At 47.0% G+C, this 24,551-nt stretch overlaps 1 protein-coding gene across 2 annotated transcripts in view; it reads right to left on the reverse strand.

Moving 5' to 3' along the window:
* oplah (5-oxoprolinase, ATP-hydrolysing) overlaps positions 1 to 24,551 on the reverse strand; it is a 58,967-nt gene that overhangs the window by 26,081 nt on the left and 8,335 nt on the right. For both annotated transcript variants that reach the window (XM_072576483.1, XM_072576484.1), the window contains exons 7-15: positions 23,607 to 23,802; positions 17,274 to 17,439; positions 14,661 to 14,799; positions 12,326 to 12,393; positions 10,996 to 11,282; positions 6,438 to 6,550; positions 5,953 to 6,123; positions 2,948 to 3,091; positions 1,200 to 1,338 (exon numbers count right to left, since the gene is read on the reverse strand). In XM_072576483.1, coding sequence (XP_072432584.1) covers positions 1,200 to 1,338; positions 2,948 to 3,091; positions 5,953 to 6,123; positions 6,438 to 6,550; positions 10,996 to 11,282; positions 12,326 to 12,393; positions 14,661 to 14,799; positions 17,274 to 17,439; positions 23,607 to 23,802 — 1,423 coding nt within the window. The remainder of the gene's footprint in view (positions 1 to 1,199; positions 1,339 to 2,947; positions 3,092 to 5,952; positions 6,124 to 6,437; positions 6,551 to 10,995; positions 11,283 to 12,325; positions 12,394 to 14,660; positions 14,800 to 17,273; positions 17,440 to 23,606; positions 23,803 to 24,551) is intronic.

Consider the following 24,551-nt stretch of genomic DNA (forward strand, 5'->3'; position numbering starts at 1 on the left):
CCAGTTCCAAACTTTCAGCTCAGCACCATCCTCATGACCTGTCCTGCCTGTTGATCTTCCTTCCCATTTATCTGCTCCACCCTCCTCTCTGACCTATCACCTTTACCCCCACCTCCATCCACCTATTACACTCTCAGCTACCTTCCCCACAGCAGCACCCCCCTCCCATTTACCTCTCCACCCCCTTGGCTCACAAGCCTCATTCCTGATGAAGGGCTCTTGCCCAAAACGTTGATTTTCCTGCTCCTCGGATGCTGTCCGACCTGCTGTGTTTTTCCAGTGCCACACTCTCAACATCTGCAGCCAGCAGATTGGTAAGGATGAAATCAACCTCTTGTTGGTTCTTTCACCACCCAGCAGGTCCAGTCCAGCAGTGGTGTGGAATAAGGACAATGGCTCCCACAGATCTTTTGCTATAAATTCTGTGTCCTGTGATCCTGCCCCACTAGCTATCTGATGAAGGAGCAGTGCTCTAAAAGCTAGTGCTTCCAGATAAACCTGTTGGAGAATTACCTGTTGTGTGATTTTTAACTTTGTTCACTCCTTCCACCAGCACTTCCACATCATAGGAATTTGAAGATATGTCATGACTGCCCTTATAGAGACTATCGTTGACTATTATAAAATCAAGGAAAACTGCTGTCTGTACATGGTCATGTACATGTGACTGCTCATCCACAGCAACAGGAAAATCCTTAACTGTCCTCTGAAATGGCCCAAGCGAGGCCTCAGTTCAAGGCCAATTAAAGATTCTGCTGCTGTTGATGGCCCACAGTGGGTCAATAGACAATAGACAATAGACAATAGATGCAGGAGTAGGCCATTCAGCCCTTCGAGCCTGCATCGCCATTCAATATGATCATGGCTGATCATTCCCAATCAGTATCCTGGGTCATGGGTGCTCAGTCTTGAGTTGCTAGATCTGTTCAAAGTCTGTCCCACTTAGTATGGTTATGGTGCCACACATCCCATAAAGGGTTAGTCAGTCACTGGGTTCATGAACAGAGACCAAGGTTAGACAGTGACTGGGTAAATGAACAGGGACTGGGATTAGACAGTGACGGGGTTTATGAACAGAAACCAGGGTTAGTCAGTGACCAGGTAAATGAGCAGGGACTGGGATTAGTCAGTGACTGGGTTAATGTACAGGGACCAGGTTAGTCTGTGTTAAAACTGTTACCCTTGACCCTCCCACGTACAGTTTCAACACGAGGCTCTCTTCCACTGCATGTCATTTTCTGTTCTTTCTTGATGGCAGATTTGGCACAGCCCCGCACACGGATGTCATCCACAATGATCGGCCGCTCCGGTATTATGAAGCCAAACTCTTTCATGTACCTGGCAACACAGCAGGGAGTGTCAGCACACTGGACCGTAAATCCCTAAAGTTGGCCTTACAGCCAATCAAGTCACTTACCCATTCAATAAGACCATTCTGCACATTCCCTCCTTGTCCCCATAACCTCTCCACATCAAGTCAGACAAGACCTTTCAGAATCTTATATTTCAATAAAGTCATGTCTCATTTTCTAAATTCAAACTCATCAGATGACCACATGTCCTGTGGCTTTCAACAATCTAGGAGCCCCAACCCACCGACACTGAAGACCCACCCCAATTCCACCCACCTCCTTCCCCAGCTCTACCTGCTCCCATCCCCATTCCGCCCAAGACCCTCCCCAACTCCATCTGGCCCCACCCCAGTTCCACTTGCCCCCTTCCTAACTCCACCCATGCCCCCAACTTTACCCACCCTCCCCCAACTCCACATGCCCCTCCTCAGCTCCACCCACACCACCCCTACTGCACACGCCCCCTCCATAGTTCCACCCGCACTCCCCCCTCCCCAACCCCACCCGCTCAACGCCCACCTGACCCCTCCCTAGTTCCATCCACCTCCCTCCCCAACCCAAGCCCTGGCCACCTCTGTGCCCCTCCTCAAATCTACATGTCCCCTCACCAGCCCCATCTGCCCCATCAGACTGACCACCTCCCACCCCACATTCTCTCACTGCCACCAATGTTCGAGGTTAACATGTGACTGAACCCCTGCTGCACCTTAAAGGGTCGCAGCAGCTACAGTAAGAGACAGGAACAGCAGTGGGCAGCTTAACCCTCAGTCCTGCTCCCTCCATTCAAACAGATCCTTCATGACTGATCATAAAGTTGACACAACCACAACCAGGGTGCAGTCTCTGACAAAAGAAAGGTCAGAGAGGGCTTACAGCCGGTAACAATCATACACGGCATACAGACTGTGTGGCAATGCCACACTAGCTGGGTCATGGGGTTGTAGGGTGAAAGGTCACAGTCTGGACTGGGTCATGACATTTAGGGTGAAAGATTACTGTCTGGGTTGGTTCATGGGGTTGTAGGGTGAAAGGTTAGTCTCGGCTGGGTCATGGGGTTGTAGGGTGAAAGGTCACAGTCTGGATTGGGTCATGGTGTTGTAGGGTGAAAGATCACAGTCTAGGCTGGGTCATGGGGTTATAGGTTTAAAGGTCACAGTCTGGGTTGGGTCATGGTGTTATATGGTGAAAGGTTACAGTCTGGGTTGGGTCATGGTGTTGTAGGGTAAAAGGTCACAGTCTGGGCTGGGTCATGGGGTTGTAGGGTGAAAGGTCACAGTCTGGGTTGGGTCATGATGTTGTAGGGTGAAAGATCACAGTTTCAGCTGGGTCATGGGATTGTAGGGTTGTTATTTTCAAGCCCACTGTCCATTCTGGAACATTCCTGAAACACAAAGAGGTGGGTACTGAACTGGTGTTTCCTTTATCTGGGATGTGGTGGTGAGAATGTGGATGCCAAGTTCAGGAAGCAATGCAGAGATAGAAACATCCTAACTTTCAGTCGAACCATGTAGAATTGAGGCTAAATAAATGCTTAGCCCCATGATTAGCAGCTCAGAGGTGGGTTTGGAACCACGACAGTTGTTGAAGTTTCTAACCTGCTGGTGAAGACAGCGCGGAAGTCTCCATGGCGACAGGAGTCACAGCTAGACTGTGGAGGGTGTGAGCTGCCAGAACACATGAGGGCACAGTCGGTACGGTCATACCGCAAATGAAGGAAAGCCTCCGTGCTGATCTGACACCTGAAAACCCACAGCAAAGACACACCAATCAAACAAACAATCATTTCCCAAAATACTCCTGGCATATTGGAGTGAGTGGCAGGGCTGCACAGCGAAGAGGCTGCAGGGAGTTCAGTACTGTATTATTGATACAACTGGAAGATCAGGTCAGAGGGCAGGGAAGGGCCCAGCACATTGGGTTTTAATGCGAATCACTGATGGCCAGGTGGTCAAGGGTCACAGCTTCTCTCCCCCATGTTAGTGAACCGGTAGATTTTTACATCAATGGAGGACTTACATGGAAACTTTCATTTACAGCCTTTGTTTTCAACTCTTACCTCTAATACTGCGGCACTCCCTCAGCACCGACCCTCCGACAGTGCAACAGTCCCTCAGCACCGACCCTCCGACAGTGCAACAGTCCCTCAGCACTGACCCTCCGACAGTGCAACAGTCCCTCAGCACTGACCCTCCGACAGCACGTTGCTCCCTCAGCACTGACCCTCCGACAGTGCGGCACTCCCTCAGCATTAACCCTCATACAGTGTGGCACTCCCTCAGCACTGACCCTCTGATAGTGCAGCGCTCCCTCAGCACTGACCCTCCGACAGCACATTGCTCCCTCAGCACTGACATTCCGACAGTGTGGTGCTCCCTCAGCACTGACCCTCCAACAGTGCAGCGCTCCCTCAGCAATGACCTCCAACAGCGCGTTGTTCCCTCAGCACTGACCCTCCAACAGTACAGCACTCCCTCAGCATGACCCTCCGACAGTAAGGCGATCCCTCAGCACTAATCCTCTGACAGTGCGGCACTCCCTCACCACTGACCCTTCGACAATGTGGTGCTCCCTCAGCACTGACCCTCCGACAGTGCGGCGACCCCTCAGCACTGACCTTCCGACAGTGCGGCACTCCCTCAGCACTGACCATCCAACAGTACGACAGTGCGGCACTCCCTCAGCACTGATCTTTCCACATTTTTGCCACATAAGTGCTGGGCAGTGACTAACCCTTCCCCCTTGACATTCAATGGCATTACTGTCACTAGATTCCCTATTGTCAACATCCTGGTGTTGTCACTGACCAGGTATTGAACTGGACTAGCCATATAAAACTATGGTTACAACAGCAGGTCAGAGGCTAGGAACAATGCGACAATCCTGTGGGTATTGACTGCAGAGTAACAGAGGATCCACCATTGGTAACTGGCCAGTTGGACCTAGGTCTTTGCTCGAGTTCGAAGTTCTTATTTTCAGAATCATAAAAGATTTTAATTCACACACAAGGGATGGGAAAGATCTTTCTTTTAATTCAATCACAGGATGTGGGAATCGCTGGTTACGCCAGCATTCATTGCCTATCCCTAACTGCCCAGACGGCAGTTAAGAGTGAACCACATTGCTGTGGGCCTGGAGTCATGTGTAGGCTGGACCAGGTAAGGATGAAAGTTTGGAGCTGAAAAATGTGTTGCTGGAAAAGCAACAGGAATGAAGAAGGGCTTATGCCCGAAACGTTGATTCTCCTGCTCCTTGGATGCTGCCTGACCTGCTGCGTTTTTCCAGCAACACATTTTCAGCTCTGATCTCCAGCATCTGCAGTCCTCACTTTCTCCAAGAATGAAAGTTTCCTTACCTAAAGGGCTTTAGTGACTCAGATGGGTTTTTCCTGACCATTGACATCAGACTTTTGATTCCAGATTTTTTTTATTGAATTAAAATTCCAGCACCTGCCATGGCAGGATTTGCACTCAGGTCTCCAGAACATTACCTGGTCTCAGGATTAACAGCCCAGTGATAATACCACTAGGCTATCGCTGCCCCTTAAAAGGAAGAGAGAGAGAGATTGAGTGTGTGTGTGTGTGAGAGAGAGAGAGAGAGAGAAAGAAAGAGAGAGAGAGAGAGAGAGAGAGAGAGGAGGAGAAGACAGTGAGGGGGAGAGAGAGAGAGGAGAGATGAAGAGGGGGAAAGAGAGATCGAGGAGAGAGAGATCATGGGAAGGTAAAGAGAGAGTTGAGAGAGATGCAGAGAGAGAGAGAGGGAGGGAGAAATAAGAGAGATTGAGAGGAAGGAAGATCGAGAGACATTGCAAAGGGGAAAACAAGAGAAAGAAAAAGGGAGAGAGGTTGGGGTAGAAATGGGCAAGAGAGAAAAAGAGATAAAGAAACAAATTGAGAGAGAGGGTGCATGAGCAGTGTCTTTGCTCGAAGGCTTTCTGGAAATCTGAATTGAACTGGTCTACTCAGGTCTGTGACAAACTGCAGTTTAAAAATCTAAAGGCTGCTGCTAGTCAGGTGATGAAAAATATTTTCATACAAAGAGTCTACCATTCCCTTGGGCTCCATCTGACTACTTATCACTTAAACATAACAATGATAACAAGGAGCTTGGACTTGAATTGATATAACACCTTTGGGATAGTAAAATATGGAAAAACGAAATGTGACATTGAGCCACACAAGGAGATATTTTAAAAGGGGCTTTGAAAAAAGGGCAGCACAGTGGCTCAGTGGTTAGCACCGCTACCTCACAGGCCAGGGACCCAGGTTCGATTCCAGCCTCGGGCGGCTGTCTGTGTGGACAGAATGTTTGCACATTCTGCCCGTGTCTGTGTGGGTTTCCTCCCAGAAAGATGTGCAAGTTAGGTAAATTGGTCATGGGAAATCGAATATAGTGTTCAGGGATGTGTAGCTTAGATGCATTAGTCAGGGGAAATGTAAAGTAATAGGGTAGGGGAATGGGGCTGGATGGGATACTCTTCGGCGGGTTGGTGTGGACTTGTCGGGTCAAATAGCCTGTTTCCACGTTGTCGGGACTCTATGATTTGGCTGATTACACATTATCATTCGATTAAGCAGGTGGAACTAAAATACTTTGTTTGTACCTGGAAAATCCCTGAGCACGCAGTGCATCCACACACTGTTTCTCCAGCACGTCTATCCTCTCATCCAGAAAGGAATATGAGGCTCCTTCATACACCGCATTGCATGGCTCCTGGGCTTCATGTACCACATCTGCCAAGGCCATTCCATAGGCTGATAGGATACTGCCATACCTGAGAGACAGAGTGTGTATGTGAGGGAGGGAGGGAAATGAGGACAGTAAGGGAGAAAAACAGTCAGAGATCAACACAATCAGGTAGGCAGGACAGAGACTCAGGGACAGAGCCAAGTCATGAGTATGTGAAAGAGACAACAATAGAGAGAAAGAGAGTAATCGAAAGAGATTGAGGGGGTTACAGAGTGTCAATGATTGATGGAAAATGGCAGAGAGAGAGTGGGAGAGAGGAACTAGAAAGCAGGAGAGAGAGAGTTAGCGTAGCATTGACAAGAGAGGAGGAAACCAATATCTCAGTAAACCTGCACCTACTTGTGAATGAAGACGGTTTTCATGCCCAGGGACCGGGCAATGGCGCAGGCATGCTGGCCCCCAGCACCTCCAAAGCACGCCAGCACGTGGCGTAAGGTATCGTGACCTTTAGCCTGTCATGGGGTGTGAAGGAAGCAAATGGTTTGACATCAGTGAATGTAATAAATTGGTGAAAAGGAGAAGGGAGGCCCCCCGATGTCAGAACAATGGTGGACTCTATCTCAAAGGAGAATAGATATCCCTCATTCCGTCCCTTTCAGATGGTGTGGCAGTAACTCAACTGGACTAATCAGATAAACACAGTAGCTATAAGAGCAGGTCACACACTAGAGATACTGCAGCAAGTAACTCAGCTTCTGTCTCCCCAAAGCCTGTCCACCTTCTACAAAGCACAAGACAGGAGTGTGATGGAATACTCTCCACTTGCCTGGATAGGTGCAGAGCCAACAACACTCAAGAAGTTTGACACCATCCAGGACAAAGCAGCCGCTTGATTGGCACCACATCCACAAACATCCACTCCCTGCACCACCGATGCTCAGGAGCAGCAGTGTGTACTATCTGCAAGATGCATTCCAGAAATTCACCAAAGACCCTCAGGCAGCACCTTCCAAACCCACAGCCACTTCCATCTAGAAGGGCAAGGGCAGCAGATACATGGGAACACCACCCCCTGTGGCGTTATGAACGCCTGTGAGAGAGTGTGTGTACAGTATGAGTGTGAGTGCATAGGGTTATATGTCTGTGATAGGGTGTGTGTGGGAGTGTATATGTGAGCATACAACAGAGCGTCTGCGTGAGTGTGTGTTTCTGTAGGAGAGTGTGTGTGTGTGTAGGAGGGTCTCTGTGTGTGTGTCTGTCTGTGTGCTTGCGTCTTCTGCTCAGCTGAGGCTGATAGCCTCAACTGGGACCTTGGGGTCATGTCACACTACAGGTGACCCCATTGCACTACACACACACACAAGTTTGTGGGGTGAATTTGTACTTGCAGAATTATATTTTACTTTGCTCAAAACTACATGAATCTATGCAAGATTCTGTAAATCCTTTTTTTAAGATTACAATCAGTCTGACCATTGTGGCACAGACAGCCTCACAGGGAGTTAACACCTTCAATGCATTATCTGGGCCGACATGACACCAATTGTTAAAGTTCACTTGAGGATGTAACTTTTTAAAAAGGTTTTGCGATTTACATGTGAAAGAACTGAAACCAGCATGGTCATTCTAAAAGATGAGAGACTTAACAAACAATTCGGGTATTTTACAATATATAATTTCAGTTACATCACACTGTAAACTTTTGTTATAAATTCTGTGTCATTCAATCTTATTCTCCACAGTCACCTGATGAAGGAACAGCGCTCCGAAAACTAGTGCTTCCAAACAAATCTGTTGGACTATAACCTGGTGTTGTGTGATTTTTCACTTTGTACACCCCGGTTCATCACCGGCATCTCCAAATCATGTACGAAAATAAATACACTTCAGACCCTTCCACATCCATCAAAGTTTCACCTGCACATCCACCAATGTCATTTATTCTATCCGTTGCTCCCGATGCGGTCTCCTCTACATTGGGGAGGTAAAAACAATGAATGCAGATGTTGGAAACCAGAGTCTAGATTAGAGTGGTGCTGGAAAAGCACAGCAGTTCAGGCAGCATCCCAGAAGTAGTAAAATAGACGTTTCAGGCAAAAGCCCTTCATCAGGAATACAGGCAGAGTACCTGCAGGGTGCAGAGATAAATGAGAGAAGGGTGGGGGTGGGGAGAAAGTAGCATAGAGTACAATAGGTGAGTGGAGGAGGGAATGAAGGTCGGGGGGAGGTTGGAGTGGATAGGTGCAAAAGAAGATAGGCAGGTATGACAAGTCATGGGGGACAGTGCTGAGCTGGAAGTTTGGAACTGGGGTGAGGTGGGGGAAGGGGAAATAAGGAAACTGGTAAAGTCCACACTGATGCCCTGGGGTTGAAGTGTTCCGAGGCGGAAGATGAAGCGTTCTTCCTCCAGGCGTCTGTTGGTGAGGGAGCGGCGGTGGAGGAGGCCCAGGAGCTCCATGTCCTCGGCAGAGTGGGAGGGGGAGTTGAAATGTTGGGCCACAGGGCAGTGTGATTGATTGGTGCGGGTGTCCTGGTGATGTTCCCTAAAGTGCTCTGCTAGGAGGCGTCCAGTCTCCCCAATGTACAGGAGACCGCATCGGAGCAACGGATACAATAAATGATATTAGTGGATGTGCAAGTAAAACTTTGATGGATGTGGAAGGCTCCTTTAGGGCCTTGGATGGAGGTGAGGGAGGAGGTGTGGGTGCAGGTTTTGCAATTCCTGCGGTGGCAGGGGAAGGTGCCAGGATGGGAGGGTGGGTTGTAGGGGGGTGTGGACCTGACCAGGTAGTCACGGAGGAAACGCTGATTGTGGAAGGCAGAAATGGGTGGGGAGGGAAATATATCCCTGGTGGTGGGGTCTGTTTGGAGGTAGCGAAAATGTCGGTGGATGATTTGGTTTATGCGAAGGTTGGTAGGGTGGAAGGTGAGCACCAGGGGTGTTCTGTCCTTGTTACGGTTGGAGGGGTGGGGTCTGGGGGCGGAGGTGCAGGATGTGGACGAGATGCGTTGGAGGGCATCTTTAACCACACGGGAAGGGAAATTGCGGTCTCTAAAGAAGGAGGCCATCTGGTGTGTTCTGTGGTGGACCTGGTCCTCCTGGGAGCAGATATGGTGGAGGCGGAGGAATTGGGAATAGGGGATGGCATGTTTGCAGGAGGTAGGGTGGGAAGAGGTGTAATCCAGGTAGCTGTGGGAGTCGGTGGGTTTGTAAAAAATGTCAGTGTCAAGTCGGTCGTCATTAATGGAGATGGAGAGGTCCAGTAAGCGGAGGGAGGTGTCAGAGATGGTCCAGGTAAATTTAAGGTCAGGGTGGAAAGTGTTGGTGAAGTTAATGAATTGCTCAACCTCCTCACGGGAGCATGAGGTGGAGCCAATGCAGTCATCAATGTAACGGAGGAAGAGGTGGGTACTGGTGCCGGTGTAATTACGGAAGATGGACTGTTCTATGTAGCCAACAAAGAAACAGGCATAGCTGGGGCCCATACAGGTGCCCATGGCTACCCCTTTAGTCTGGAGACTGGACGCCTCCTTGCAGACCGCTTCAGGGAACATCTCCGGGACACCCGCACCAATTAACCCCACCGCCCCGTTGCCCAACATTTCAACTCCCTCTCCCACTCTGCCGAGGACATGGAGGTCCTGGGCCTCCTTCACCGCCGCTCCCTCACCACCCAACGCCTGGAGGAAGAACACCTCATTTTCCGCCTCGGAACACTTCAACCCCAGGGCATCAATGTGGACTTCACCAGATTCCTCATTTCCCCTCCCCCCACCTTACCTCAGTTCCAACCTTCCAATGTCCTCATGACCTGTCCTACCTGCCAATCTCCCTTCCCACCTATCCACTCCACCCTCCCCTCTGACCAATCACCTCCATCCCCACCCCTATTCACCTATTGTACACTTTGCTACCTTCTCCCACCCACCCCATTTATCTCTCCACCCTTCAGGCACTCTGCCGCTGTTCCAGATGAAGGGCTTTTGCCCAAAACGTCGATTTTCCTGCTCCTCGGATGCTGCCTGACCTGCTGTGCTTTTCCAGCCCCACTCTGATCTATAAAACTGTCAGTCCCACTATGTTAATTAACTTAGTCCTGCCTGCTTTTCCTGTTAGACTTGACTTAACCTCTGCCTTCCTTTCAGTCACTCTATGTGCTGACTGACTGCCATACTAGTTTAATTCCTCCCAAATACCAGGATTTTGGTGCTCCTACGGTTTAAGTTTACACAGAGAGTGAGAATCATTAGCAGAGAGACATCAGGAGAGAGCAGTTTGAACTGAGATTGGAGATCTTTGGTAGATAAAGAGCAACATCAGAGACCAGCAGGTGGGTACTTTCCATTTTCAGGAGGTAACTATTAAATTATAAAGCAGTTATAAAAAGGAACTAGCAATTGGTTGTTAAGGGCTATCTTATCGTTTTATTTTTATGAAATAAGATTTAGTTCAGTTAGTAAGGCGTATAAATGAAAGATCTGGATTTGGTAAAATGTGTAAAATTTACAACCCTTAACTATCTGATTACCTGAGTAGGATTTTGTACAAAGTGATTCAGGTCAATTCAGTGCATAATGTCTAAAATAGAACAGGAACCGGTAGTGAGGTTAATCTCAAAAACTGAACAGAATGATTAGGTAGTTAATTAAAAACACATATGACATTTGTTGCAAAATGAAATGGAATGTGAGAGTGAAATGAAATGTGGGAGCCTCTAGATGCCAGTACAATCCAGGATAACCATGTTGACAGTAAATGCTGACAGCTCCAGTAGCTTTGGATATGGGTTTATGAACTTGAGGCCAAAGGTCAAGCTACAGACATGGCGCTAGGTTAGGGTGGGGGTTACTAGGACCTGTAACAAACCTGTACGGATGTACCTGTACAGTCGGATCTATCCACTCTCACTGTGTACCTGTACTTGTTTCGCCACCATCCGAATGAGCCATGATGTACCTGAGTTAGAGCTCTGATTGGTCGACACATTGACTCATTGGCAACCCGGACAAATCCCAGCGCAACTTCCTCCGCAGTCATCTGTGATTGGCCCCTTCCGTTCTCCTCATCACCTTGTGATTGGTCAAAGAGAAAGGCGTTGACCTGTTCCGCAACTTTCTGCAACTCATTCAGAGCCCCTTCCTTCCACAGTGGCTGGTCCTCTGTGGCACCAAAGATTTTGGGAAAATAATCTGGCAGCAGTCGCCCGAGGCAAAGGTTGGCATCGGTGATGGTAAGTGGGCCTCCTGAGTAACCAAAAAGACCAGATTAAACAGTGCAGCTCATCACAATAGGATATTTTAAAAAAACTGCAGATGCTGGCAATCAGAAAGAAAAACAGAAATTGCTGGAGAAACTCAGCAGGTCTGGCAGATTCTGTGGGGAGAATGCAGATAGCTTCCCTGAAGGATAATAATGAACTAGAGAGGATGTTTTTGAGACAATTGATCGTGGTTCTACAGTCACCAATAGATTAGCTTTTTCTTCCAAGTCAAACTTAATCATCTGCCATTGTGGAAAATTAAAATCCATGTGCCAAAGCTTCAGCCTAGGATTCTGGATTCCTGGTTCACCACCCTCTCTCCTTATGCTTGCCTTTATTCAAGTTTAAAACACTAATCTTAGCTCCACATTTCTGTTCCTTAAAGTGAACAGAGCTATCAAGGGCACCTTCACTATGAGGTTATTAATTAATCAATCCTATCGTTTAATAGCCTGCTCTCCGGTTGGCTACAGACATGCTGTACTTAGAACTAATCCCGAAAACATTCTGTGAACTCCTTATCTGAGATACCTTTGCTCGTCTCCCTTTTCCAGACAGACTCAAAACAAGGCATCATGCCTAAAGTGCATTGTCTGACCTGAGGTGTCACCTTTATTCTGATAAAACCTTCAGTTATTTTGGGGCAGTGATTTGGAAGAATTCTGGGATTTACCTACTAATCAAACTGCACCTCCATTCTAACTGATTAATGACTTAATAGTTATCAAGGTATGTTCAATATATTTGCATCAGTTGTATGATCCTCTGATCTCTTACTTATAAATTCTGCGTCTGATGTATTCTTTCTCATTAGCTACCTGAAGAAGTGAGGCTCTAAAAGCTTTTGACTTTGCCCATCCCTGTCCACCACTGGCACCTCCACATCTTGTTTGTCACTGTTGGAAGAGGTTTCAGCACGAGTGCTATGACAAACAGGTTGATCCCAGCACTCAAGGTGAAGGTGAAACTCCCTGATGATGGATACATGAGGGAGATTTTGCGCCCCCCCCCCGCCCCGTCACTAACCTTTCCGATAACAGGTGGGACCCGGATGAGCTCCAGCCGATTCTGGACCAACAACAAACAGCCCAGACCTGGAAAAGGACAATGTGTCAGAAAAGCAGCAAGTTAAAGACAGACAGCAACTCCCGTTCGTGGGGCTATGAGGCACTGACGTGGCTCACTGCCCCAATTAATGAACACAGTGATACACATCTGAAGACACACACCACACAGTTTTATAATATTCCCTGTGCTTGCACTCCAATATTGACCTCTCTTTAAAAACCCTCCATGTCCTCACTCCTCTCTGTCTCCGACATCTCCTCCAGCTCCACAATCATTAAGAGATATTCACACTCCTCTCCCTTTGCTTCTCATTCATCCCAGAATTTAGTCGTTCCATGTACGCCCTGAAGTGAGTGCTTTCCCCCAGGAGATGCCCAGCTCTGCTGCTGGCCCAGAAGAGGCTCACCATCCTTACGGGCCAAGGAGTAGCCCTGGGTCCTGCAGACCAAAGTGGGGTTACCTCTTACTCTCCACAATTTCAACCTATGCAGTCTCTAGACATCTCTCCTTAACATCTCATAATTCTCCGATTCCAAACTTAGAATCACTACAGTGTGGAAACAGGCCATTTGGCCAAACAAGTCTACACCAACCCTCCGAAGAGTAGCCCAACCAGACCCATTCCACTACCCTATGACTCTAAATATCCCCCTGACTAATGTATTTAACCTGCACACCCCCGAACACTATGGGCAATTTCGCATGGCCAATTCACCTAACCTGCACATCGTTGTATTTGTGGGAGGAAACCGGAGCACCTGGAGGAAACCCACTCAGACGTGTGGAGAATGTACAAACTCCACACAGTTGCCCGAGGCTGGAACCAAACCTGGATCCCTGGTGCTGTGAGGTCAGGGTTAGAAAAGGAACTTAGACAGGAAGTGGTGGAGGCTGGTACAATTGCAATATTTAAAGAGCATCTGGTTGGGTGTATGAATAGGAAGGGTTTGGAAGGATATGGGTGGGTGCTGGCAAGTGGGACTAGATTGGGTTGGGATATCTGCTCGGCATGGACAGGTTGGACTGAAGGATCGGTGCCTAAGATGTACATCTTACATTCTGTGCTCAATCTTAATGACAAAGAAACTCCACAAGCTCCATAAACCTCTTGTTGGAGGCAAGAATGGAGGAAAAAGTCAAGAAAACGAGTCCATTAAAAAGAACTAACTTTTGATACAGGTATTAAAAAGATTCAGTACACAGCATTTAACACAAAATTACTTTATTTGACTTCTATGCAGAATACTAACACCTATAACTGGACTGGACAGATCCCAATAAACAGTTCATTCAGGATATAACTATCTTAATAAGCTTGGTCCCACATTCCTTCATCCACCTCATTTGTACTGGTCAGGAAAAATAAACTGAATAGAGAGTGATAGCCCAGACCAGATCTTTAATGAACTTCACTTGCCATTTCCCCCAGTCAGGGAATATTCCCACTGTCCTCACATCCCAAACAATGACCTTCTTTTCCCAATAATCTTCAGTATAATTGTCAACCTAAAGTACTTGTCAGCCAAGAGTTGGGACTTTAAAAAAAAATTTAATGGAATGCAGTATGCGCATCCCTAATTGCCCCTAAACTGAGTGTTTTGCTAGAGTTATTTGAGAGGGCAATTAAAATGCAACCATGTTGCTATGTGTCTGGAGTCACATATAGGCTAGACCAATAAATATTAGAATAGAATCATAGAATCCCTAAAATGTGGAAACAGGCCCTTCGGCCCAAAATGTCCACACCGACCCTCCGAAGAGCAACCCAACCAGACCCATTCCCATACCCTATGACTCTACATTTATCCCCGACACATTCCTGATTACTACGGGCAATTTAGCATGGCCAATCCCCCCTAACCTGCACATCTTTGGATTGTGGGAGGAAACCGGAGCACCCGGAGGAAACCCATGCAGACATGGGGAGAATGTACAAACTCCACACAGTTGCCCGAGGCTGGAACCAAACCCGGGTCCCTGGTGCTGTGAGGCAGCAGTGCTAACCACTGAGTAACTGTGCCGCAGATTTCTTTCCCTGAGGGACATGAGTAAATGCGATTGGGTTTTTACAACAATCAATGCCTGTTTCATGGTCACCATCACCAAGACTGGCCTCTCATTCCAGATTTACTCGTGTAGCTTAGATTCAACCAGCCACTGTGGGGATCTTACCATTATACCACCATCTGTCCCATCAAGCACCATAGCACACGCAGAGCTGGTCCATGGGAGCAGGAGTGAACCCAGGCTCAGCTACTGCAGAGCTGAAGGCTAACACTAAGGTCTGGCTCACCTGAAGGAGAGGATGGAGCCCCCACCGGCTGCCACAGTGTTGACATCGAGCTGAGGGGCCTGGATGGTAATTCCCGCAGTTGTAGCCTCAAACACATGCTCATACTCCCCTGCATAGCGGCTCACGTCTGTCGATGTGCCTGGAATCAGAGCAGGTGGAGTGTTGGTGGGTCGGGTGGAGGTGACGGACAGAGAGGATACAGAAGTTAAATATCCCCCCAACCCCACCTTGACCCACCCAGTCGACTCCCAGCATTCCTCTCCCATTTGGGGGTGGGGAGGCAGTTAAAGGATAATCCTGGGGGCGGGAACAGTGGTAATGTTCAACTGAGCTGTGCAAACGAAGGCTGTTTTGGGGGGGGGGGTGGGGGAATATCAGATCAGCCTGGGTGGGGCAGGAGGGTGTGGTTTTGGAGGCTCATGGGCAAGGCAAATACTGAGGGAAATCCAAGGTTATGGGAGTGAGACAGTGGGAGGGTGTGGAATCTTCCTCAGGTGGAGGTGTATTGTGTTTCCTTTAGTTGGAGTGGGGGGGGAGGAAGTGATTTATTGCGCCTTGGAGGTGGGGTGGCAGGTTTGGGGGACAGCCATTGGTGTCAAAGGGTGGGATAGAATTGAATTAAATTGAATTTATTGTCACGTGTACCGAGGCACAGTGAAAAGCTTTATCTTGCAAGCAATACAGGCAGATCACAGAGTTAAGTAGCATAGATAGTAAATAATAGGTAAACAGCAGCAAAAACAAAAACACAGGTACAGGCAAATGTTTGAGAGTCCATTCAGTATTTTAACAACAGTAGGGTAGAAACTGTTCTGAAACTGGCTGGTGCATGTGTTCAGGTTTCTGTACCTTGTCCCCGATGGTAGAGGTTGTAGAAAACATTGCCAGGGTGGGATGGATCTTTGAGAATGCTGGCGGCCTTTCCTTGACAGCGGGCCTGGTAGATGGATTCTATAGATGGGAGGTTGGCCTTTGTGATTGTCTGGGCCAAGTTCACCACTCTCTGTAACTGTCTCCGATCTTGAGTGGTACAGTTGCCATACCAGGTAGTGATACATCCAGACAGAATGCTCTCAATGGCGCACCTATAAAAGTTGGCAAGGGTATTCACCGTCATGCCAAATTTCCTCAGCTGCCTGAGGAAGAGGAGACGTTGTTGGGCCTTTGTAACCAGTGCGTCCACATGAAGAGTCTAAAGAAAGCTTGTTGTGGATGACCACTCCCAGGAGCTTGACATTCTCCACTCGTTCCACCTCAGTGCTGTTAATGTGTAGGGGGGGCATGAGTAACATCCGGCTAAAGTCAATAATGAGTTCCTTGGTTTTGCTGGCATTGAGAGCTAGGTTGTTCTCAGTGCACCATTTTTCCAGGTCTTGTCTGTTGTCTATTTTGTCGCCATCTGAGATTCGATCAACTATGGAGGTGTCATCAGTGAACTTGTAAATGGCATTAGTCTGGTATTTGGTGATGCAGTCATGGGTATACAGTGAGTACAGTAGGGGGCTGAGTACGCACCCCTGAGGGGCTCCAGTGTTAAGTGTTAGTGAGGATGAACTATTATCCCCAATCTTCACTGATTGTGGCCTGTGGGTCAGGAAACTGAGGATCCAGTTGCAGAGAGTGGGGCTTAGTCCAAGATCAGTAAGTTTAGTAATCAGTCTCAAGGGGATAATAGTGTTGAAGGCTGAACTGTAGTCAATGAGTAGGATTCTTACGTAGCTGTTCTTGGTGTCAACATGTTCTAGAGAGGAGTAAAGGGCAAGTGATATGGCATCTGACATGGTCCGATAGACAAATTGGAGTGGGTCAGGATTATTGGGGAGACTGGAATTGTTTAATGTCAGGATTAGAGTGGTGCTGGAAAAGCACAGCAGGCCAGGCAGTATCCGAGCAGCAGGAAATCGACGTTTAGGGCAAAAGTCTTTCATAAGGAAAGTTGATTAAGTTGATTAATGCCATGACCAGCCTTTCAAAGCACTTCATGCCCACTGAGGTTAGGGCCACTGGGTGGTAGTCACTGAGACATGCTGCATGAGCCTTCTTAGGCACAGGGATGATGTTGGCCCACTTGAAACAGGCAGGGACAGTGGCCTGCTGCAGGGAGAGGCTGAAAGTGTCAGAGAAGACCTCTGCCAGTTGATCTGCGCTTGCTCTGAGTGCACAGCCTGGTACTCCGTCTGGTCCCATCGCTTTCCTTGGATTCACACAATGGAAAACTGATCTGACCTCTGATGCAGTGACTGTTGGGATAGGTTCGTCAGGATTTTTCGGAATAGGTGTTACTTCTCCGCCGAAATTCTGCTCAATGCTTTGGAGGGAGGTGTGAATGTCACTCGGGGAAAAGGAATATGCTACTTTGGTTGGGCGCTGGCAGGAAGTGTAAATGTCCATTGGAGGGGGTTTGACAATGTCGTGTGTGTGTGTGTGTGTGTGTGTGAGAGAGTGAGTGAGTGTGTGAGTGAGAGTGTGTATTAGAAGGGGTGGTGAATGTTCCCTGCTTGGGAGGTTACCATGGTGAGGAGGCAGGGGATTGGGAAGGGGCACTGTGATCCCAAAGGGAGAAGGTGCTGCTCCTCAGCAGGAGACTGAGGGGTAGAAAGGATTGTTACTCACCTCCCATGTCAAAGCCAATGACCGGCTTTGCACAGCCACCCGTGCGTGTGGTGAGTGCGTAGCCAACGACGCCTCCTGCTGGACCTGAGAGGATAGCTCTAGACCCACTAAACTGCTCCATCGGAGTCAGCCCACCATCAGACTGCATGAACAGCACCCGAACATCCTAGAGTGAAAGAGCATTAGCATTGAGAGGGCTGAAGGGATCTAGTCTTTGTCCTAAACTGACGTGGAGTGCTTTCCCACGTCCTACACCACCTGTGTGGACGTTGCTGAGCAGGGCCAAAGTTTCCCCCACCTGTGATAGTCACTGGGAGACATCGTGGATTACTCATTCTTTCTCCAGTTCTTTACACTCCCCTGTGAGAATGGAAACTCACCCTGCGGTAGATCATAGCTGCAGCTCAGCAACACCAACCTTCCTGCACATTCCCAAAGACAATCGCACAAGCCTTTTGTTAAGAATAAGAACAAGTCCACACCACCCCTCCGAAGAGTATCCTACCCAGACCCATTACCCTACATTTACTCCTGACTAATGGACCTAACCGACACATCCCTGAACATTGTGGGCAATTTAGCATGGCCAATTCACCTAACCTTTGGACTGTAGGCTGAACTTATAGTTTGTACTTTGTGTGTTAACAAAGAGGAGACTTGGTTTAGTTTCACTTTTGAGCGCTCTCGTGGTTTAGTGATGAGAGATGTGGAGATTGATTTTGGTTACATGACTTTTAATGAGGTTTTAAACCCTTGAGGTGAACAGTTCATTTCATTATAAAAGGTCGAGAAAAAAAGCACTGTGCTGTAGCTTACAACAGGAGTTCAGTGACAAAGGTCAAACAACCCAGAAAGCAAGTGGGTCTGGGTGTAGTGTTTGCCAGAGAATGAAGGTCTCCTGGGCACTAAATTTAGGGATCTTGCGTCGTTACTCTGAAAATAATGTATGAGTTTACTTTAGTTTATGGTTGATCTTGAGGCGAGATACCTGATGAAGGGATAAAGCATCTAGGGACTGCACAGAAATTCACTGAAAGGAAACTAGTTGTAGCTGGACCATCCAGAGTCTGAGCAAAGAGCCTTAGTATAGAGAGTGCTAACTCTTCACTGAGATTTGAGTGTTTATAAGGATAATACAGGAACAGAAGGAATAGTGCAATTTTGAATCCATTCCTGATATTTGCATTTTTGTTTTTTTTTCTTTTTGTTTTGTTTAAAAAGTTTTTATTCTATTTTAAAGGTACAGTGGCTGCCTCTTGTGAGGCAACTGACTTCCACAGTTACAAAAGAACAAGGTTAGGATCCATCATGCCAGGTTACACTGGTGAGGTCCAGCTTATCCCGTTGTGACATCAGTGTAGTGACTGTAACATCAACTAGCTAGACCTCCTAGTATACGAGTTCCCTGACTGGAGCTGTTAATCTGGTTCAACCAATGTCCTGTACAGCTGCAACATGACCTCCTAACTCCTGTACTCAATACTCTCTCCAATAAAGGAAAGCATACCAAACGCCTTCTTCACTATCCTATCTACCTGCGACACCACTTTCAAGGAGCTAAGAACCTGCACTCCAAGGTCTCTTTGTTCAGCAACACTCCCTAGACCTTACCATTAAGGTTCCTGATGAAGGGCTTTTGCCCGAAACGTCGATTTCGCTGCTCGTTGGATGCTGCCTGAACTGCTGTGCTCTTCCAGCACCACGAATCCAGTATTTGGTTTTCAGCATCTGCAATCATTGTTTTTACCTTACCATTAAGTGTATAAGTCCTGCTAAGATTTGCTTTCCCAAAATGCAGCACCTCGCTTTTATCTGAATTAAACTCCATCTGCCACTTCTCAGCCAATTGGCCCATCTGGTCCAGATCCTGTTGTAATCTGAGGTAACCCTCTTTGCTGTCCACTACACCTCCAATTTTGGTGTCATCTGCAAACTTACTAATTGTAACTCTTATGCTCACATCCAAATCATTTATGTAAATGACAAAAAGTAGAGGACCCTGCACCAATCCTTGTGGCACTCCACTGGTCACAGGCCTCCAGTCTGAAAAACAACCCTCCACCACCGCCCTCTGTCTTCTACCTTTGAGCCAGTTCTGTATCCAAATGGCTAGTTCTCCCTGTATTCTGTGAGATCTAACCTTGCTAATCAGTCTCCCATGGGGAACCTTGCTGAACGCCTTACTGAAGTCCATATAGATCACATCTACTGCTCTGTCCTCATCAATCCTCTTTGTTACTTCTTCAAAAAACTCAATCAAGTTTGTGAGACATGATTCCCACGTACAAAGCCATGTTGACTATCCCTAATCAGTCCTTGCCTTTCCAAATACATATACATCCTGTCCCTCAGGATTCCCTCCAACAACTTGCCCACCACCGAGGTCAGGCTCACCGGTTTATAGTTCCCTGGCTTGTCTTTACTGCCCTTCTTAAAAGTGGCACCACGTTTGCCAACCTCCAGTCTTCTGGCACCTCACCTGTGACTAGTGATGATACAAATATCTCAGTAAGAGGCCCAGCAATCACTTCTCTAGCTTCCCACAGAGTTCTCGGGTACACCTGATCAGGTCCTGAGGATTTATCCACCTTTATCCCTTTCAAGACATCCAGTACTTCCTTGTCTGTAATCTGAACATTTTGCAAGATGTCACCATCTATTTCCCTACAGTCTATATCTTTCATATCCTTTTCCACAGTAAATACTGATGCAAAATACACACAGACACAGGTACACACAGACGCGCACACAGACACCCACACACACCCTTATAGACACACACACTCCCACATATGCACCTCCTCACAGACTTAAGACACTCTGCACTCACTACACACACACACACTTTCTCACACTCACAACCCCCACCCCAGACAGGCACACACACAGACAAAGACCCATATGCACACATATATTTTGTGTGGCGAATTTTTTTGTACTTGCAGAGTTACATTGCACTTTGCTCAAAAATTGCATACATTCACGTAGAACTCTGAGCTCAAAAACTGCATGAATTTATGTAAAACTCTGTTATCTCACTTTTTAGATTAGAATCAATCTAAACATCAGGTCATAGACAGAGAACACAGGGCGCCAACACCTTCAACATATTGTCTAGATATCACCATTGTTAACAGCGAACCCAAGAATGCAATTTTAAAAAAAAGGGTTTTGTGATTTACACATGAAAGAAGTGAAACTATCACTGTATTCTAACAGATGAAAGGCTTAACAGACAATCAATTCTTCAATGTATAATTTCAGTTACATCACACTGTAAGTTTTTGCTACAAATTCTGTGTTACGATCGAGCCCTCCACAATCACCTGATGAAGGACCGTCGCTCCGAAAGCTCGTGTGCTTCCAATTAAACCTGTTGGACTATAACCTGGTGTTGTGTGATTTTTAACTTTGTACACCCCAGTCCAACACTGGCATCTCTGAATCATACCCTATTATTCTTACAGATGGCTGAGATCTCCTTACAAGTTTGTTTCTCAATTTCCCTCTGACTATTAGGAGGTCTATAATACAATCCCAATAAGATTATCATCCCTTTCTTATTTCTCAGTTCCACCCAAATAACTTCCCTGGATGTATTTCCGAGGATATCCTCCCTCAGCACAGCTGTAATGCCATCCCTTATCAAAAATGCCACTCCCCCTCCTCTCTTGCCTCCCTTTCTATCCTTCCTGTAGCATTTGTATCCTGGAACATTAAGCTGCCAGTCCTGCCCATCCCTGAGCCATGTTTCTGTAATTGCTATGATATCCCAGTCCCATGTTCCTAACCATGTCCTGAGTTCATCTGCCTTTCCTGTTAGGCCCCTTGCATTGAACTAAATGCAGTTTAATTTATTCGTCCTACCTTGTCCCTGCCTGTTTGACTCATTTCTGTTCTCAACTGTACCAGTCTCAGATTGATCTCTTTCACTATCTCCCTGGGTCGCACCCCCCCCCCCCCCACCTTAACTAGTTTAAATCCTTCCGAGCGGTTCTAGCAAATTTCCCTGCCAGTATATTAGTCCCTTTCCATTTCAGGTGCAATCTGTCCTTCTTGTACAGGCCACTTCTACCCCAAAAGAGATTCCAATGATCCAAAAATGTGAATCCTTCTCCCATACACCAGCTCCTCATCCATGCATTCATCTGCTCTATCCTCCTATTCCTGCCCTCACTAGCTCGTAGTACTGGGAATAATCCAGATATTAATACCTTTGAGGACCTCCTTTTTAAACTTCTACCTAACTCTCTGTAATCTCCCTTCAGAGTCTCAACCTTTTCCCTTCCAATGTCATTGGTTCCAATGTGGACAATGACATCTTGCTGGTCCCTCTCCCCCGTGAGAACATTCTGTCTCCCCTCTCTGAGACATCCTTGATCCTGGCACCAGGGAAACAACACACCATTCTGCTTTTTCTCTGCTGGCCACAGAAATGTCTGTCTGTTCCTCAGACTACAGAATCCCCTTACACAATTGATCTCTTGGAAGCCGACGTACCCCTCATTGCATTAGAGCCAGTCTCAATACCAGAAACTTCGCTGTTCGTGCAACGTTCCCCTGAGAACCCATCACCTCCTACATTTTCCAAAACAGCATACCTGTTTGAAATGGGTATATCCACAAAAGACTCCTGCCCTAGCTGCCTACCTCTCTTACCCTTTATGGAGTTAACCCATCCATGTGACTGTATCTGAGACTTTCCCCCCTTCCTATACCTGCCATCCATCACATACTGTTGCTGTTGCAAATTCCTCATTGCTTCTATCTGTCTCTCCAACAGATCCATTCGATCTGATAAGATTCGCATCCAACAGCATTTACGGCAGATATAATCCGCAGTAACCCTTAAACTCCCTTTAAATTCCCACATCTGACAAGAAGTACATCTCACTGCAAAGGCCATTTTTGCTCCTTCACAATCTACATACCCAGAAAATAAGACCGTCTTATTCCTCTACAAAACACTGTACCAGGTTAAATTAATAGAACATAGAACAATACAGCACAGAACAGGCCCTTCGGCCCACGATGTTGTGCCGAACATTTGTCCGAGCTTAAGCACCTATCCATGTACCTATCCAATTGCTGCTTAAAGGTCACCAATGATTCTAACTCTGCCACTCCCACAGGCAGCACATTCCATGCCCCCCACCACTCTCTGGGTAAAGAACCTACCCCTGACATCCCCCCTTTACCTTCCACCCTTCCCCTTAAATTTATGTCCCCTTGTAATAGTTATCGCTTATATTTTAAGCTTAATCAAGAGACTTATCTCCAAAAAACATATAATCAAGAAATAACCCACTGTACTCACTACTGCAGCTATAAAAAAGGAAACGTCAGAAATACTGATAACTGTCCCTGAAGAGGCAGTACTAGAGTCAAGAACTGTTTCCATGTAAATAAACAGTGACTCGGTGATGGGATACCGACCTCTGTGGAGTTATTTCAATCAGCTCAGGTCATAATAACAGACATGAATGCATTTCCGTACAGACTAGCACATTCTCTTTCTCATAACCACACAAATACTCCCATTACCATCTTCACATTCCCACACACTCCCATGCACATGTAAACACAATGCACACATGTATTGTTTTATTTCATTCTCAGACTCAGAGAATTCCTGGTAGCACAGGAGGTGGTAACAAGCCAACTGTAGGAATACAACCGAGAGACTTGCTGAGAGAAAGTGTGGACTGCAGATGCTGAAAATCAGACTCAGGAATGTGGTGCTTGATATGCACAGCTGGTCAGGCAGCATCCAAGGAGCAGGAAAATTGACGTTTCGGACAGAAGCCCTTCATCCGGAAATTCCCAAAATGTCGATCCTCCTGTTCTTCGGATGCTGCTGACTGGCTGTGCTTTTCTGGCACCACACTCTCAAGTGACTTGCTTGGCCATTTCAGATGGCATCGTGTAGGAGATGACAGATTTCCCTCCCTCAACGGCACTTGTGAACCAGGCTTTATTACTACAATAATCTGGTAATTTCATGATCACTATTACTGAGACTAACTTTATATTCCAGTTTATTTCTAATTGATCAGATTTAAATTTCGCAACTGCCAAAGTGGAATTTAATCTTATTTCTCAGAAACATTTACCTCAGCCCATGAATTAACATTAATGCAGTAACATAGGTACTAAGTCATTGTACTCCAAACATGTCCAGATACACACGTGCTCACCAACACATGCAAAAACCACATTCATTCACACATGCTCAATACTGGGGGAATCACTGAAATGACAAGAAGTTTGAACAGATTTTCTGTAAACTGAGATCGAGAAAAGAACTTTTTTGTTATAATATAACCCCCTTACTTTGAGACTGTCCTGGAATCCTGCACAGAAGCCATTGAGGTATTTCTTAATGCACGGTGTCAGGTAGGCATCAGCACAGGCTGTGTAACCACGAGGGACAGCACGGATCATGGGCATCACCTCCGAGGACAGTGAGATGTGTTTGAACCCGAGTTGCTTTGCCAAATCCCCAATTTGTTTCTCGTGATGAGGCCATCTACAGAGAGACAAGGGTGGGAGGAGGGAGGGACGAGGGAGAGAGTGGGGAGAGAACAAGGATCATCAGCTACGTTCAAGATTAATTCCGAACAGTTAAATCACAATTCGGAGTGGAATGCTCCAGAAACGTTTGCTCTGGAACAGACAGCCTGGGGAAGAATATTCTTGAACTGGGAGCTTGCAGAAACATTCCAGAACCAACAGCTGATAGGAGGGAAGTTCCAGAACTGTCATCTTGGTGAGAAATGATTCAGAGTTGTCAGGGCTCAATTTTTAAACAGGAATTCCAAGGAAATGTTCTAGAATGACCATCACTAGGGATGTTACAGGAGAGAATATTAATTTTCCAGGCACAACAGGGGAGCACAATGACTCAGTGGTTACCACTGATGCCTCACAGCACCAGTGACCTGGGTTTGATTCCAGATTTGGGTGACTGTCTGTGTAGAGTTTGTACATTGACCTGTGTCTGTGTGGGTTTCCTCCCACATTTCAAAGATAGAGTGGTCATACTAAACTACCCATAGTGTCCAGGGATGTGCAGGCTAGGTGGATTAGCCATGGGAAATGCAGGGTTATAGGGACTGGGGAAGGGGTGTGTCTGGTTGCTTGCTCTTCGGAGACTCAGAGTGGTCTCGATGGGTCAAATGGTTTGGCTACATATGGCAGGGATTCTATGATTCTATTACACCGTAATCTCCCTGCACACTCTTATATAACAAGGAAAGGGGGGCGCGGGGATGTTTC

This window comes from Chiloscyllium punctatum, chromosome 8, assembly GCF_047496795.1.
Source record: "Chiloscyllium punctatum isolate Juve2018m chromosome 8, sChiPun1.3, whole genome shotgun sequence".
NCBI lineage: Eukaryota > Metazoa > Chordata > Chondrichthyes > Orectolobiformes > Hemiscylliidae > Chiloscyllium > Chiloscyllium punctatum.